Source organism: Morus notabilis, unplaced genomic scaffold, assembly GCF_000414095.1.
Source record: "Morus notabilis unplaced genomic scaffold, ASM41409v2 Scaffold1027, whole genome shotgun sequence".
NCBI classification, from domain to species: domain Eukaryota; kingdom Viridiplantae; phylum Streptophyta; class Magnoliopsida; order Rosales; family Moraceae; genus Morus; species Morus notabilis.
The window spans coordinates 152,907-169,867 of record NW_010360033.1 but is presented as its reverse complement, the minus strand read 5'-3'; the positions used below and the strand labels follow the sequence as shown (position 1 = coordinate 169,867).

General features: G+C 33.7%; 2 protein-coding genes across 2 annotated transcripts; both read left to right on the top strand.

Annotated features, from left to right (window-relative positions):
- Positions 1-4,931, top strand: LOC21390752 (protein FAR1-RELATED SEQUENCE 5). The gene is made up of 3 exons (XM_010095700.2): positions 1-146; positions 615-3,058; positions 4,157-4,931. Exons 2-3 carry the CDS (start codon positions 628-630, stop codon positions 4,183-4,185), a joined length of 2,460 nt encoding a protein of 819 aa, XP_010094002.2. The 5' UTR covers positions 1-146; positions 615-627; the 3' UTR covers positions 4,186-4,931.
- A 7,566-nt stretch (positions 4,932-12,497) lies between these two features.
- Positions 12,498-14,621, top strand: LOC21390751 (protein trichome birefringence-like 10). The gene is made up of 3 exons (XM_024164042.1): positions 12,498-12,922; positions 13,885-14,274; positions 14,444-14,621. The coding sequence occupies exons 1-3, from the start codon at positions 12,507-12,509 to the stop codon at positions 14,619-14,621; spliced, it is 984 nt and encodes a 327-aa protein (XP_024019810.1). The 5' UTR covers positions 12,498-12,506.
- The last annotated feature ends 2,340 nt before the right edge of the window (positions 14,622-16,961 follow it).

Here is a 16,961-nt window from a genome sequence, read left to right as displayed (position 1 = left end):
ACCACCTAATCTCAATCAATCACTCATTAGTTTCTCTCAAATTTAGCTTCTTTTCTTTTCGTTTCCTTCTTTTTCTTACTTGGGTTTCTGTTTTTCTGATTGAATTCATGTTTGGATCGACGTAATTTGGTCCTCTGCTCCCAAAGGTATGTTTTTTTTTTCCCCCTTTCTTTCTTTTTTTGTTTCTTTCAACATTTTGGGTTTTAAATATTATTCTATTGTGATGAAATTGAAATTGATATATAAAGAGTAGCTGGTTAGAAGCTTAGTGGGTTGAAGTTTGATTCATTTAAGTCGTTTTTCTTGTCAAATTCTAATACATGGTATGTGAGAATAAGAAGAGGTCTCTTGTTATTTTCAGTTCTTTTGCTTTTTTCATGCCAGCTTGTTGTGAAATCAAGGATTCGCAATAATAATACGATGGAATTAAAAAAAAAAAACAAAATAGTAATAATGACAATAATAAGAAGAAGAAGTAGTCTTTCTCGTAGGAAAATTTAAGATCCTAGTTCAAACTAGGGAGACATAGATGGGGGCTTCTTGCCGAGGAAGGTCCGGATTTCACCCAAGAACAGAACTCTTCAATTTAACATTTGTTCGATGTTATGTTTCAGTGTCCAATATACTATGGCAGACACTTCGAACAATCGGGAGAGTGCCGGTGTCGAAAACACCGATGAGTGGTCAAGGTTTATGAACTTACTTGAAATAGAGAAGAATGCATGGGATGTTGCCTCGAAAGACGTAGTTGGAAAAGAGCTTGACAATCTGGACACGTGGGAGACATTCTACGATTTCTACTCCAAGCTCATAGGCTTTAAGTACAGAAAAAATGATGTCAGGAGAGATTTTGATGGAAACATTTGGAGTAGACGTTTCACTTGCTCGCGAGAAGGGTTTCGCAGGAAAAAGTGGCTACAACTAGAAAACCGTAAGAGAGGGCCGACGACCGAAACCAGATGCGGTTGCAGAGCTAATCTACGTGTGAACACAAATAGAGCCAGCAACAAATGGATTGCAAAAGAGTTTGTTCCCGCACATAACCATGACTGTGCATCTTTTAAGCAAATGCAGTTTCTAAGGTCCAACCTCAGGGTAACTGATTATGTTGTTGCCACCAAGAGCGCATCCTCGAAGAGGGTGGGAACAAAGACTTGTCATATAATGGATATCATCGCTCTTAAGATAGGGGGACATGATGAACTCCTTAGAGCTCGCAAAGCAAAGGAGAAAGATGCTAAAATCATTGATTCGGATGGCGCACTAGGTTACATTCAATGTTTAGCTCGTAATCATGGTGGCGATTTCTATTGCGCATACAATGCGGATGAAGAAAATAGGTTGTGTAATATTTTCTGGGCCGATGGAAAGTCACGAAGAGATTATGCCGCTTTTGGAGATGTTTTGGCTTTCGACACCACTTTTAAGACCAACAAATGCAATAAGCCATTACTACTGCTAGTTGGGGTTAACCACCATATTCGGACAACAGTTTTCGGTGTTGCTCTGTTATGCGATGAAACTGTTGACTCATTTGTATGGGTGCTGCAGATGTTCCTTGAAGGAATGAATAATAAGAAACCAAAGGTGATCCTCACTAATGGAGACAAATCTGTCCAAAATGCGATAGCACAAGTATTGCCTGAAGCAACACATAGACTTTGTGGGTGTCATCTTTTGGAAAATGTTGATAAGAACATCACAGACATTAACTTCAGTAGAGACTTCAAGCAAATTATATACGAGTTCTATTCCGAGAATGAGTTCTTAGAGCGTTGGGGAGCATTGACCCACGCCTACAAACTCGAAAATAATGATTGGGCAAAAACAATGTTCCTTGAAAGGGATAGTTGGGCAGAGACATATTTGCGTGGCAACTTTTTTGGAGGAATGCGTAACATGCAGCAATGTGAATCAATGAATGTAAATATAAGACGCTTCCTTGATAGTACAAATTGCCTTATAGAGTTTGTTGCGTGCATAGACTTTGCATTGAACAAGATACGCCAGAAGGAGATGCAAGATGACTTCTACAATCAAAACACTACTCCGTCCCTTCCACAAGGGGATATTCTTAGGCCTTACTATGAGCAAGCTGCCAATTTGTTCACACGAAGAATGTATAAGAAAGTGGTTAGGGAATTAAAATTTCAAAATGCTTACTCAGTTCGCTCGATGGAGGACCTCGTCAATTATCGGCGTTATTCCCTAACCAAGTTTCCAGAAGGAGATGCGCCTTATATTGTTCAATATCGCAAGCTTGATGGGCACCTTGACTGCACTTGCTTGCTTTTTGAGACTGATGGTTATCCATGTTGCCACATTTTCTCTGTGATGAAGTTTCTTAACATGATAAGTATTCCAAATTCATTAATCATGAGCAGGTGGACAATTAATGCAAAGTCACCGTTGCACCAGCATGCACCACCACATAACGAGGTGCCACCGGAAATTATGGAAATGGCTAGGTTCGGCTCATTAAACTCGGATTTTAACCACCTTGCATACTACGCAACCAAAGTGGAGGACTACTACAATGAAACGCGAATGGAACTTGCCAGACTAACTTTGAAATTTAAGTCCTTGATGGAGTCGCAACCATCTAATGTGGATCCGCATAATGCCGAGGTTAGTGAAGACGACGAACCTTCTTTCACCATACATAGGGATTCGTTGGTGGTGAGAAACAAGGGAACAGGAAACCGTCAACAACAAAGAGACACTATGGACGTTGACGAGGGCACTGATAATGCAAGAAGAAAGTGTAGCCTATGCAAGAGCTATGGCCACAACAGGCAAACTTGCCCAAGAAAAGACAGGGGCAAGAACAAGGAGACTCCTGTCCGAGAGACAAACACAACGCCTATTGAATCTCAAGCTTCAACAGAAAATTACAACTCAGCGGGGACTTTCTACGCACCTCTTTCTCAATCGCATAATGCTGCCTACTCTACCTCCAAGTCCCCGCACAATGAAATGCAAATGCCTCAATCAGACATGACAACCACATGCACTGTCAGCGATGATCCAACAACATTTGACCACCAAGGACCGATTGGTTAGGCTGCAACCAAACATGATCCTGATTTTCCACCATAGTTCGATTTGTTTAATCGTTCAATTACTATTCTGTCCTTGCAAGCTTATTGGTTTACCCGTTAGTTGTTACTTTGTTATATATGCAGACACATGTACCTACTCAACCATCCAAGTTATTGCATTCTCTTCTACTAGGGTTAATTCTCTGCATTTTATCATAATTCAACAACATTGTACTCTGTGCATATTACGTTATTTTGAAATCCTCTCGTGGTGCCAATCACTTGGTTACACTAAACCTCTTGAAGTAGCATAAGATTTTCATGCTACGCTCTTCTCTTTTATGCCCTTCTTACTAACTAACGTGTCTGTACATTGCCATCTATTTACACGCCATTACCCTTCATGTTACTCGAATGCTGCCATAAAGTTATATCCACAATATACAAATTTTCAAACTTCTTTGAATTATGCTCCGCTCTTGATTACATGCACAAGTTGCTTCATTCTGAAACCCTTCTGTCTTCCATTGTCACTTTAGGAATCTTCAAATAATCTACACAGGCCCGGATGTGATACAAAATTTCCCGTAATATTACACGAATTTTCTTACTATCACATTTTTTGAATGTTGTATCACGTCATTTGGTCGTCCAGGGATACATTTTTTTTAACCTATTAAAGGAATACTTTAAGCAAATGAAATGACTGTTTTGATCCTTTCGGATATTTGTATCACTTGGGCACCTGTCGAAAACCTGCGACTGCGTTTCTCCCTTTGACGGATCTACCACCTTTAGCAGTTTTCTCTTGCGTGCATGGAAAACGGGGTTGCCTTGTGGATGAAAGTTTGGTCCTTTTGAAGGAGCGGAACATAGCCCAAAAATCCTAATCTTTAAGCAAATTTAAAACTTTATCCTAGTTTTCTTGGACAATTTTTTTACTCTCACATTTGAGGGTATAGTTTATGGACATAAGATTCAGTGTTTTACAAAGCATGCCATCTAGTTAGGACAAATAAGGTTTTTGTAATGTTTTACCTTTTATGGATTCAATTTCATGTCATTTAGATAGAATTAATGTTTTCTTTTTTCTTTTTACAAAAAATATGTTGTAGATGACGGGGCAAGAAAATCAGGAAGATGAGGAAGAAGATTGGATGATAAATTGGGATCGGAGGCGAAGAGCAGCTGCAGTTCAAGTTCTTTGTTATGTAGTCTATGTCTTACAATTACGCCATGTGTATTACAGCAAACACCATGTGAATCATTCTGCAACATGTTTGAAAGGGAAAAAACGCAATGCTCCAGGGGATGATTTGTTTAGGAAAGAGTTTGAAAGTATGAGGGAAGCAATTAGTAGTGTCACAGAAGCAATAAGGGAAGGAAATGCCATTGCCAAGAGAAGTAGAGCGCGTGTTTATTCGGAGGAAGAAGTTTTTGCGGAACTGGTGAATATAGGTGTCGATGAAAGGCTCAGATACAAAGCATACACTTTTCTCACTCAAGATGCTACCAGGGTGAGGGCGTTCTTTGGTTGCCCCGTCGAGGAACGCAAGAATTTCGTGCTACAACTGATGTATGGTCCGCGAAATCTCTGATGGGCAGGTTCAATGTTTTAAAGAACGTAGTTAAACCTTTTGTGATGTTTTCCTATTTCTAGATTTAGCTGGGGGTTGTTCTGTAGAGAACTTGTCTCAAACTTCGAGCCAGTATGGTATGTCACATGATTTGAGAAATTTTCATATTCAGCTTACTGTTGATAGATTCTGAATGGATGGTTTTGTCATGTTGTATTAGATTTCTCTTTCACTTTCACACGAGTTTTAATTTTCTTGAATCTGTCAAAGATCTACTAAAGCTATAACGAGAATGGAATTCTTGTATTACTGGGACAAGTCAATGTTTCATGTGATCTGAGAAATATCATAATCAGCTTTCTATTGTTGAATTCGGAATGTTTGTCATATTGTATTAGTTTTTCTTTCACTTTCACAAGCCTTCAAAATGAATGGAATTTTAGCACTACAGGGAACCCCCCTTTTGCGTATTATAAGTTCTATTCGACTCCTCCAGGTTGCAGTGGGGAAATAAGAGTCAGAAGAGAGTAAGAAGAAAGGCAAGAAATGAAGTTGAAATCCACCATCTTTATGTACATTTGTTTACAGTTCTATGTACCAAATATTATGATTCCTCAAACTTGATCAATTATATATGCTATGAAGAAATTTGGTAGAGTTCCATGATATGTTTGAAAAAAAATAAAAAATAAATAAAAAAAATAAGCCCAATCATTCCTATCATTGTCTGTGGGACAAGGAGATGATGTTCAGCTAGAATTGATGGTCCTTTTTTTTTTTATTGCTTCTACTTCTCACTTTTGGGATAATGGCGTTCTTTGTCATCCAAACTTCTCCACTAGATCTTCCTTGCATTGCAAGTAATTAAGAGGAGTAGAACTAGAAACCTCATCTTTAACATACATCTTATTCTTGAACATAATTCGACTTGTGCAAATGCATGAAACTATTTCTCTGCACTTGTGAATGAATAGATATAATTCAGGTGATTCATTTATACCCCCTTCATGGATTTTTTTTTTTTTTTTTTTTGGTATAATAAGCACTTTTTTTTTTCGAAATAAAAAATAAAACCCTGAAAATTAGGGTGAACTTTATTTTAATCGTTTGTCACTAGCTAGCTGGTGAACCTCGTTCTCTGAAGTTTCCATTTTATTGGTCTTGGTGATTCTCATTTTGCAAGGAGAAAAAAAATGCATCACTTTTTTTCTAAAAAAAAAGAAAAAGAAATTGCATTGCTTGTTAATACGTAATACCAATTAATTATCTCACCGTCTTGAATCAGCAAAAGGCAGAACATGGGGCATGGCCGGTACGTAATGCTGTTTATTTTTCTTGATGATGTCTATTAATCCACGAGAGATTCTTTAGAATTCTTTTTATTTATTTATTTATTTTTTTGGCTTTTTTAAAGAAATAAGATGGGTTTTTTTTTTACATAGAAAGTCAGATTCACGTGTACCTTGTTATTTAATTCAATCTTGTTTTTTGTTTGTAAAAAAAAATGGTATAGCGAAGTTGAATAATGCTCGTGGACCATGCATGTTGAGTTCGAAACTTAGATTGGACTTTTTTTTTTTTGTCTTTCTTTTTTCAATCACCAATCATGACATGACAAAATAAAACTAGTTTGATCTTCATATATATGGATAATTTATGAATTTATGATCTTATATTCTACCTTTTGAGTTTAATAGAAAAAGAAAACTTTACATTTTGAACGTTTCAAAATTATATCTTTGAATTTCAAATTCATGTTAAATTTGTATTTTTTTAATATTTTAAAGAAATAAAGGAAATAGCATAATTAAAATTGTATTTTTAAGCTACAATGCAAATGGTAAATTTGTCAATTATTGTTTGGATTACATGTTTATTCATAAGCTGCGAGTTGCGAACCATAACTTCGTCAATTCAGAAAACAAGGTAAGCATGTACATAGAAAAATGTACAAATTTAAGGTCTCGTTCACTTCACCGATTCGAGTTTAGAATTTGAGTTTTGCTGCAGTAAAAAGTTCTCAGAAACAGTCACATCTGACTTTTTTGCTACAGTAAAAAGCTCTCACGTAAAATCACATCTCAACTCGAATTACAAACTCGAATCAGCGAAGTGAACGGGAAGTACATAGATTTGGATTTTTACTCCTTACTCTTAATTAATATTCTTCTGATTAATATAATTATTTGACTAAAAATAATATTAATTAAGAGTAAGGGATAAAAATTTAAAGGTATTATTTTGAAGGTATTTAAAATACAAGGCAAGCTTCTTTTTTTTTTTTAATAAACTCAAAATAACAAGGTACATAAAAACAAATTGTTTAATAAACTCAAAAGAACAAGGTATATAAAAATAATGCGAGTTAAAAAATAGTAAAATAGTCCTTTTCATAATAGTATATTAGTATGTGGTAACGTACAATGTTTAACTTGTATATCAGAAACCATTTCTCGTTGTTTAGCCTTTTTTACCATCCCTTTTATTTAATATATAAGAATAAGAATTTAGGTGAAGCGTGGATATAATGGAAAGAAATAAGATCTTTTGCATGGATCTAGGGGTAAGGTCACCATAAAAAAGAACGTGCATTGCACCCATTACTTGGATCTAGGGGTAACGTGCATTGTACCCATTACTTACTTTATTTTCTTGTTTTGTTATTAGTATGTTATCTAAGGTTCAAGTACAGATATTAAGTTATGCAAATAATTTGTAATTACAGGATAGGATAGCTCAACAGCAATTTCATATTTGACTTTATTATAAGATGTAGATTTCAATTTCTCACCCCAAATTAAAAAAAAAAAAAAAAAAGAACTATTTGACATTTATGCTTTTTCTTTTCTTTACATAGTAAATTGCAGCAAGGTTAATAAAAAAACTGAATAAGAAACTTCGTGCCATGTTGAAAAGACCAAGTCTAAAAAAAAATTGAAATAGATTATATTTAAAATAAATAATACCATGAAAAAAGTTCTTTTTTTTTCTTTCGGTTGGTCAGCTCAAAAAAGTTCTTCTTAAGAAAAAATTAAAAATAGAAGAAGACTACAAATACGATTGCTAAAATGAAACGCCTTTTTTAGAGAGAGAGTGAGAAGTCTTTGGAGAGTAAAAATTGGCTAGAGCTTTGGCATCATCTCCAGGCGCAGCGTCAGGTTCCCGGCTATAAAATTTGATATTTCGGCACGTCTCATTTTGAGCTTTTTATTGGTAGTGGTAGTGTACGATGTGCTGGCTTTGTTTGAGTATATCTGACTAGGTTAGGAACTTAGACGTCGATTGGACAGTCTCCTTTCTCAGGAGAGTTTTTTACTTGATGGCTGAGATTTCTTTGCTGGCTATTTTTCTCGATGGTCCTTTGGCCGGACGCCTTTTACCGGAAGTTTCTACTGGCAATGGTCAGAGATTTTTTTTCTTTTTATAACTTTTGTATTTGTAATAAGGTTAGTGGTTTTCTCACCCGACCCACATCTGGTTTGTTGTTTTTTATTAGATTTAGGTATTCGGTTTAATGTTGATAGAATGGTCTTGGTCCGGTTAGAATTTTTTCTATGCCATATAGATGTCCCCCTTCTATGGGTTTTGACGATCTGCCCCTCTATCGCTCAACAGCTTATGTTGAATAAAGAGATTTTCTCTAGTTGAGTTTTTAGTCGGCTCATTGTTAGTGTACCTAGGTGTTTTCCCAATTTCGAGTCTCAGACATGCGTTTGTCCCATCAGACTAAGACGATTGTTTATCAGTGTTTTAATGAAATGTAATTTTCTTTTAAAAAAATAATACCATGAAAAAATTCAAATGATTATATAAATTGAGGAGGCTACAAAGTCTTATCCAGAAAATAAAATAAATTGGTAATTAACTTAATCGTCAGATTGGCTTTCTTAAGGTTCAATTATCAGATTATTAATATCCACACGAAAAAATCAGATAATTTATTGTGAGTCTGATGATAAATATATATATTTTTTGGTTGAATGTGATGATAAATATGTTGAACTGGTGATTGATAATAACTGATGTGTTGTTTGGATAAAAATAAAATAATGGAGATAACCTCTGATGTCATCCTTGTTTTCCTTGGTTGATTGTGACAAGACAATAATTTTAGAACTTAAGAAACCTCTTCATCTTGCCTTCCTAATGTTCTTTCTAATCATCTTAGAAGAAAATATCAACGAATTTAGGAAATTATAAAAAGTTGTTCCCATTCAGTTCGTTAATTCGAGGCTTTAATTCACTAATTCGAGTTTTTAATTTGAGTTAATATGTGATGTTATGTGAGAACTGTTTATTATAGTAAAAAAATTAAATGTGACTGTTTCTGAGAGCTTTTTACTGTAACAAAACTCAAATTTTAAACTCGAATCAATGAAAAAAACGGAGTCTATTCTTTCTATCTTGCATCATTGATGTTCTCGCTGATAACAATGTTTAATTTGACTATTTTGTTCTGATTGCATCATGACCGATCATAGACATGGATGGATATTAATCAAACAATAAAGAAATATGTAAATTTTATTTTTTGGGGGAAATTTGTATTCATATGGCGCCTTTGGCACTTTGCTTTTTTTTTTTTTTTTTTTTTTTTTTTTTTCTTTGTTGATATTGCAATGGCAAGGACGAAAACATTTTTCAATTTTTCATGAGGATTTTGTTGTCAAAGTTTAATAGAAAGTGGTTGAATTACATGACCGCAAATTTTTGAACTCCATCCAAGGGGTTATAAACGTGAACCCGTTCGGTTCGCTAATTCGAGTTTTTAATTCGAGTTAAGATGTGATGTTGTGTATAAGTTTTTTACTGTAGTAAAAAAGTTAGATGTGACTATTTCTGAGAGCTTTTTACTGTAGCAAAATTCAAATTCTAAACTCGAATGAGCGAAAAAAACGGGGCCAAATAAAAATAATGATAAAAAGAGTGAGTATGTGCCTAAACACTTTCTATGGGAGCGAACCCACAACTTCTTTCATCAAATTACCACGCCACCCACCCAAATTTCTCGGTATTGTTGGATCAAACAGTCTTAGGCCTCAACTTTTTTTCAATAAGGGCTAAAAACATTCGCCGTGTTTGGAGTTGTTCTTGTTTATTTTTTTTACGTTTTTCAAGAAAGAAAAAATAAAAATGATTTTAAAATGGTGTTTGATACAATTAAAGACAAAAAACGAAAATGAAAACGATTTTTTAATTTAGTGTAAAATTAGAGAGAAATGAAAATTGACTTTTAGTTGTTTTTCATTTTTTGTTTTCGTTTTCTCCTCTCTTGAGCAGAGAGAGAGACATTGATGGGTTTTTTTATATTGAAAATAATCTCTTGATAAAACTACCAAACACATTTTTAAAAATAATTTATGTCTGAGATTGAAAACGTTTTCATTTCCATTTTTATACAAAAAAAATAAAATCATTTTAGAACGAGTTTCAAACACACCCATTATTTACATTCTTTCTTTTAAAGAATTTTTTAGAGTAGTATTACTCAGTAAGGTTTATGCAATCATACAGTACTAATGCATATGATAGATTCTGATCACCAGTTAAGAGTAGCACTAGAATTGATGACCTTTGGAAAGTCTCTAGTTGCATCATTCCTTTGAAATTTTAGTTAAAAAAAGTTAAATTTTATTTGTGGCATTAAATTTTAAGATCATTCTCAATTTGTACTCTGAGCTTTAAAAGTTTTGACATTCTCTTTTGAATTTTGAATTAGTTTCAACTAACCCGTTTTGTTAGAATTTTGAGTTTTTGTTAGATTTTTTCAATTTTTCATTTGTTTTTAACAAAATTTATAAGAAAAATATCACACGACTGCACCACCGATCGTGTGACTATACTAACCTATTTTTCAAGTATGTTTTTAATAGAAATCTAACGGAGGAAGTTGAATAAGACTAAAATTTAAAAGGTAAAGTTGGAATTTTTAAAATTCAAGAGATCTTAACTTTTTTTTTTTTCACAACTCAAACTTTTTCGTTACAGTATTTTTTCTTATAAAATTTAACTTTTTTGTTATAATACTTTCTATCACATAAAAAATTTGAGTTGTGAAAAAACACATGGAAATGACCGGAAGCTACAAGTGAAAAACAAATCTTAAAAGAAAACTACTTGATAAGTTTTAATAATCAATTTTCATATTTTTCGTTAGAAAATTACGTTGAATTTTCATACTTTTGTTAAAAAAATTCTGTTAAATTATTTTTTTGTTCCAATTTACACCCCATTAAATTTTTTATTTTTAAGGATGCTAATGTTTTTTTTTTTTTTTTTGCCGAAGTTTTTTTTTTCATATCACAAAAATTCCCTTCCTCTCCTAAATAATTTACCGGAGGACAAAGTAAAATACTAACCTTATATTTTTTTTTATCACTCTCTATATTTATTGTTTAATGCTTGAACTCTATTAATATGATATATTATTATTTGAACAGAAAATGAGTGAAGAAAATGACAAAAGTATGATGCTAATATTTTTCGGAGGAAAAATTAGGAAGAATGATAATGAAAATTTAAATTTAATTTTTTTATTATAGTATTTTTTTTATCACATAAAAATTTGAGTTGTGAAATGAATGCGAATGATCAGAGGGTACAAGTGGAAAAGATCTTAAAAGAAAACAACTTGATAAGTTATAATAATGAATTTTCATATTTTTCATCAGAAAATTCCGTTGAATTTCCATGTACTTTTGTGAGAGAATTCTGTTAAATTATAATTTGTTTTTCACTTTACACCCACCAATAAGAATTTTTTTTTAAGAGCTGGTGCTATGTATTTTTATTCTTTACTTTTGATAAATATTTTTTTATTAATATAATTATTTAATTAAAAAAAATTATGAATAAAAAATAAAAGGTAAAAATTATGATTCAAATATTTTTAAGAAATATTTTGTCAAAATTACCCAAAACAACCCTCCCTCTTGCTGTCCTAAATAATTCACCGGAGGACAAATTAGGGAGAATAACTAATAAGCAACAAGAAACTGCTTTACAGCGTTAGTGCTGTCGGGATTATCGTTCAAACGACAAAAAAAAAAAAAAAAAAAAAAAAAAAAAAAAAAAAAAAAAAAACCACCCACTCTCCCCATTCTCTCGTGATTCACACGACCCAATAAAAAAATCTCCCAACTCAGAAAATTTTCCCTCTCCAAATTCCCACGTTTCAAACAGAGAGTGGGACATCATCTCCCAACCGTTATTGGCCTTTTCTCACTCCCTTTTTTCTCCAGTTCCTTCACATCCCACGTTTGGACTTCACAAAGCTCAAACAGTTTAACCAAAAAAAAAAAAAACACTCAAACCCATTTAAATCCCATTTCCCATTATTTTTTTTTATCTTTTTTCACTTCACAAATCTTAAGACATCATTTGGATTTGGAACTAAATAGTACTTCTAATAAATCCCATTTCCCACAGGTGTTTTTTTCCTCATTATTCTACTCACCGAACCATCCCCTCTCTCTAACACTTTCTCTCTCATCCTAAGGTGACAGAAAGAGGAGGAAAAGGGGAAAGTATATTTATTATAAGCTTATTCCGCCATGAATGCTGCCTTGCTTACTCCATACCCATCTGGGCTATACTTTTTTTAATTTTTCTTTTGTTCTTTTTTTTTTTTTTTGGCATTCATGACTTTACAAAACTGACCTACCAAGCAAAGCCACACACACTGATAAAAAACTACTCAAAAACATTTTTTTTTTGGATTCAGTTTTATTGGTTGGCCCATGAAGTTGTGCTCTCTTGTTGCTTCCAATCCACAAAAAGTTGATTCTTTTTCATCTTAGAGGAGAAACTTACGAAAACCCAGATTCCAAAATCTGTTTTTTTTTTTTTTTTTTTTGGAGTTCCAATGTCTAAGTTAGACCTTGAATCCATGCCATTATTCTCAGAAGCTTTGAAGAAGTTCAAGCGGTTGAGGCTCTTTGAGCCGTCTTTGGTGGTACTGGGGTTCTTCTTTGTCACTGTTTGTGTGATTTTCTGCTTCTTTTACTTGGATTCAAGAGCTTTCTCAAAAGGGTTCAGAATTTCTGGCCAATCGGAGAGGTTTGTTTGGTTGCAGACAAAAGGGTCTTCTAATGGTGGTGAAATTCCCAAAGTTGAGTTTCTTGGAGAAAAGGTTCATCTTTGTGATGTGTTTGATGGTGATTGGGTTTGGGATGAGTCGTATCCTCTTTACCAGTCCAAAGATTGTCGTTTTATGGATGATGGGTTCCGGTGCTCTGAAAATGGTCGTCCTGATTTGTTCTACACCAAGTGGAGATGGCAGCCTAGGAATTGTAACTTGCCCAGGTTCTGATTTCTTATTTTCTTTTTGGTTTTCTTTTTTAATTCTTCTGAGAAAACTAGGGAGAACCAAAAAAAAAAAAAAAGGATTTAGAATTTTTTGTTGGTATTGAACATTTAATTATTTGTTAATTGTGGAGCTAAGTGTGCAAGTCCCCATGATCAAGTGTTTTGAATGGTTGAAAGTGGATTATTATGTTTAGCACTATATTATGTTAGTCAAACAAAAATTAGTGGATTGTTCCTTTCAACATTCCATTATTTCGAGACCAAATAAAATATTTGAAGTGATAATAATTACAAAAAATGAACTTCAAAAGATGCCTTATCTGTCTTTGGCTGCATTTTAGGATACTGTTTCTCCGCACCATTAATTTTTATTGGTATATAATGCTTTTGTGATCATTTTCTTAGGATTAATATCAATTGTGAGGAATGAGTAGTGACTTTCATATTTATAGTCTTCTGGGGTGAACATGACTCACAATTTTACTTTCATCTTTGAAGTCATAAATCATCATCTTCTTCAAGGGGATATGCTAGTGATGTTTTTGGAAAAATTTGTTATACTTCTAGGGCAATTTTAAGTAAACGTTTTATTGATGTGTCAGTTTTGTCTTTTCTTTCACACTTTTAATTCCTGTGAGGTATTGGATGGTGACATGAGGCTATTATCAATGAGGAGAAATAATTTTCTCCTCCAGAAAAAATAGACAAATAAAATTGTTATCTTCTATGAACTTTTGTTTCTATTAGTGGAAATTTCTACTTTCTCTATTCATTTTGTTTAGGGGTGTCTGATGTTTTTGTAAATTTTCATCTTTAACAATCCTGTTGATTTAATGTATGCCATTAGTAAAAATTAACAGCAGTTGTCGATGATGCATAAAATTTTCATAAATGGCGATAAACTTAATTGATGTCACGAAGAGGGTGCTAATTAATCTTTTTGGTAACAACAAAACCAGATTTGATGCCAAGTTGATGTTGGAGAAGTTGCGGGGGAAACGACTAGTTTTCGTTGGCGATTCGATTGGAAGAAACCAATGGGAGTCGCTCTTGTGCCTGCTTTCTTCCGCAGAACCCGACAAGGACTCGATTTATGAAGTCAATGGCAGTCCTATTACAAAACACAAGGGATTCTTGATCTTCAAGTTCAAGAATTTTAACTGCACTATAGAATACTATAGGGCCCCCTTCCTTGTGCTGCAGAGCCGCGCCCCTGCTAGATCCCCGGAAAACATCAAGACAACTCTAAAGTTGGATCAAATGGATTGGTCTTCTTCTCAATGGAGAAATGCTGATGTGTTGGTGTTTAACACCGGGCGCTGGTGGAATTACGGGAAGACCATTAGAGGGTAACTTCTATAATCCTCTATGCATACTTTATTATGTTTCGGAGAAGTTAATTTTCTTTACATTTTCTTTGAGCACTTCATAAAAATAGTAAATACACAAAACTTATGATTACCAGAAACGATAAGTATTTTTCGTGTTTCATAACTTTCTCGTCGAACTCTTGCGCAGGGGCTGTTACTTCCAAGAAGGGGCAAAAGTAAAGATGGAAATGAAGGTTCAAGATGCATACCAAAAGTCCATTGAGACTGTGGTTCGCTGGATAGAGAATCATATCAACTCAAACAAGACGCAGGTTTTCTTTCGTACATACGCCCCGGTCCATTTCAGGTTTCTTTTCCTCACTTGAGACGATTCGTTTTTCCCGTTGTTCAACGTGTGTTCAACGCTTGTTAATGCTAAAAATGGCATGGATTTATGCAGAGGCGGGGATTGGAAGAATGGAGGAAGCTGTCACTTGGAGACATTGCCGGAGCTAGGATCCTCGTTGGTGCCTTCTGATAATTGGGAGCAATTTCAAATAGCAAACAGTGTCTTTTCAGCTCACTCAGACGCGTTAGAGGCGACGAATTTCATGGTGCTGAATGTAACACGGATGACTGGGCAGAGAAAAGACGGGCATTCGTCTTTGTATTATCTCGGGCCCAACATGGGTCCTGTGTCCCCCCATCGCCAAGACTGCAGCCACTGGTGCCTGCCTGGAGTCCCCGATACATGGAACGAGCTACTCTACGCTCTATTCTTAAAGCACGAGACTAGTCGCTCACTAAACTCTTCAACTACCGCGCACTCGATGAACTCGTCAACATGAAGGCTGTAAGTTATGATCAAAGAAGCATTCTTATTCAAGTTTCAGCGTAGAAGATCGGACTTCTTATGATTAGTTAGCAACGACTCAAGACCTCTTGCGAAAGGCGGAAAGAAAATACACAAGTATAGGTAAAGAATTTTGTTAAAGAATTGTTCATTTGGGTGTGAAGCAAGTCTCAGATTAGTTAGAGCAACATGTTTATAGAATTAGTGATACCAAAATCATAGAAGCAGGTTGATAAGCCCGGGGTGTTTGGAATAAAAATTGTGATACTGTAGAGGAGAAAAATTCACAAATTGGGAAATTTTTGTGATTATTATGATTATATCAGGTAGTTTCATTCCAAAAATAAAAAAAGGGGGTGTAAATTATTGAAGCTGAATTGTACCAAACATTTTTAATTGAATTTTAACCAAATAGCTGAAAATAGTACATTTGAGTGTATCTCTTTTTTCTTGCAATTGCATAGAAATACTTGTAATATTATGCGCGGTCATTTTTGTGTAATGTCAATGCTAGCCCAAAAAAAAAAAAAAAAAAAAAAAGGAATAAGAGGAATCTCACAGCTAGACAAATTAACGTAGTACAAGGTCCCTGCATGCTTTCTCATACAATATTATGGAGACTTTTGCCATGATAAGCTATCCTTGTCTTTCATTTTCACTACTAACTAATTGCATCAATAATGGCATGATAATCATAATTGGGAAGAATTCTTCTCTACCCAAGAAATAGAAATCCATATGAAAATGAAATGGCGTTGGAGAATCGCCACTGGCTGCTTTGACAAGGTAAGCTCTTGGAAAAATAAAAAATAAAAATAAAAAGTTCACTTTTTTTTTTGAACGGCAAAAAAAAAAAAAAAAAAAAAAAAAAAAAAAAAAAAAAAAGGGTTCTCCTTTGAGTTCAATGAATTCTTTTTTTTTTTCCTTTAAAAAAAAGTGCCCCCACCCAAAAGAATATTGATGCTTTAAACTTGTATTTTAGAGGTTATAAATATATTTTTTAAATTATTTTCCTTAAATTTTAAGGTCATTCTCACTGCCCTTTAAACTTTAAAAATTTTCGCTTTACTCCCTTGAATTCTGTATTTGTCCCATTTAAACCCTTTTATAAGAATTTGTGTTAAAATTAGACGGAAAAAGAAAGGATTAAATGTGATCACGTAGTTTTTATCTATTTCTTTTTAACGAAAATTCAAATAAAAATGCCATGTGATTCTTTATTCTCTTTTTCTTTATATGAAACAAAAGGTGTTAAAGGGAAACAATTTAAAATTTAAAAAGAAAAATGAAGGTTTTTAAAATTTATAAAGTAAATTAAAAATGACCTTAAAATTTAAGAGACACCGGTAATAATCGTGTAAATCTCTCATGAATTCCCTCCCTTACGTGACTTGATGGAGAGAATTTATGTTATAATTTTTGTCAATTCGTCTTCACACAACCGTATTCAAAAGTAAAGGCCCCCGGAACTCAATTAAAGCAGAAATCTACATATTTGAAGACTATTACAGTAAATATATATATATATATAGAGAGAGAGAGAGAGAGAGAGAGAGAGAGAGAGTAAAAGTGGTATGGATAACATTTTAAGGCCTAAAATTCTAGTAACAGTGGTATGAAGAGAAGAACTAATTTAATAGAAAGATTAGATTTTGAATTGAAGGGAAAAAAAATAGAGGTGGATAGACCTCCAGAAAACTATTAAAGTGAAAACAATAATTTTGCAATTTCTCTGCTCATTATAAATATTAATCTAATTTTCAAGTACGTACCCGTCTATTCAATCAATAATCAATACTAAACGTTTAATTATGAGTGATAATAATAATTTGAGAAAATTGTTTAATTTACCTGCTCTGTCTAATGTGTATAA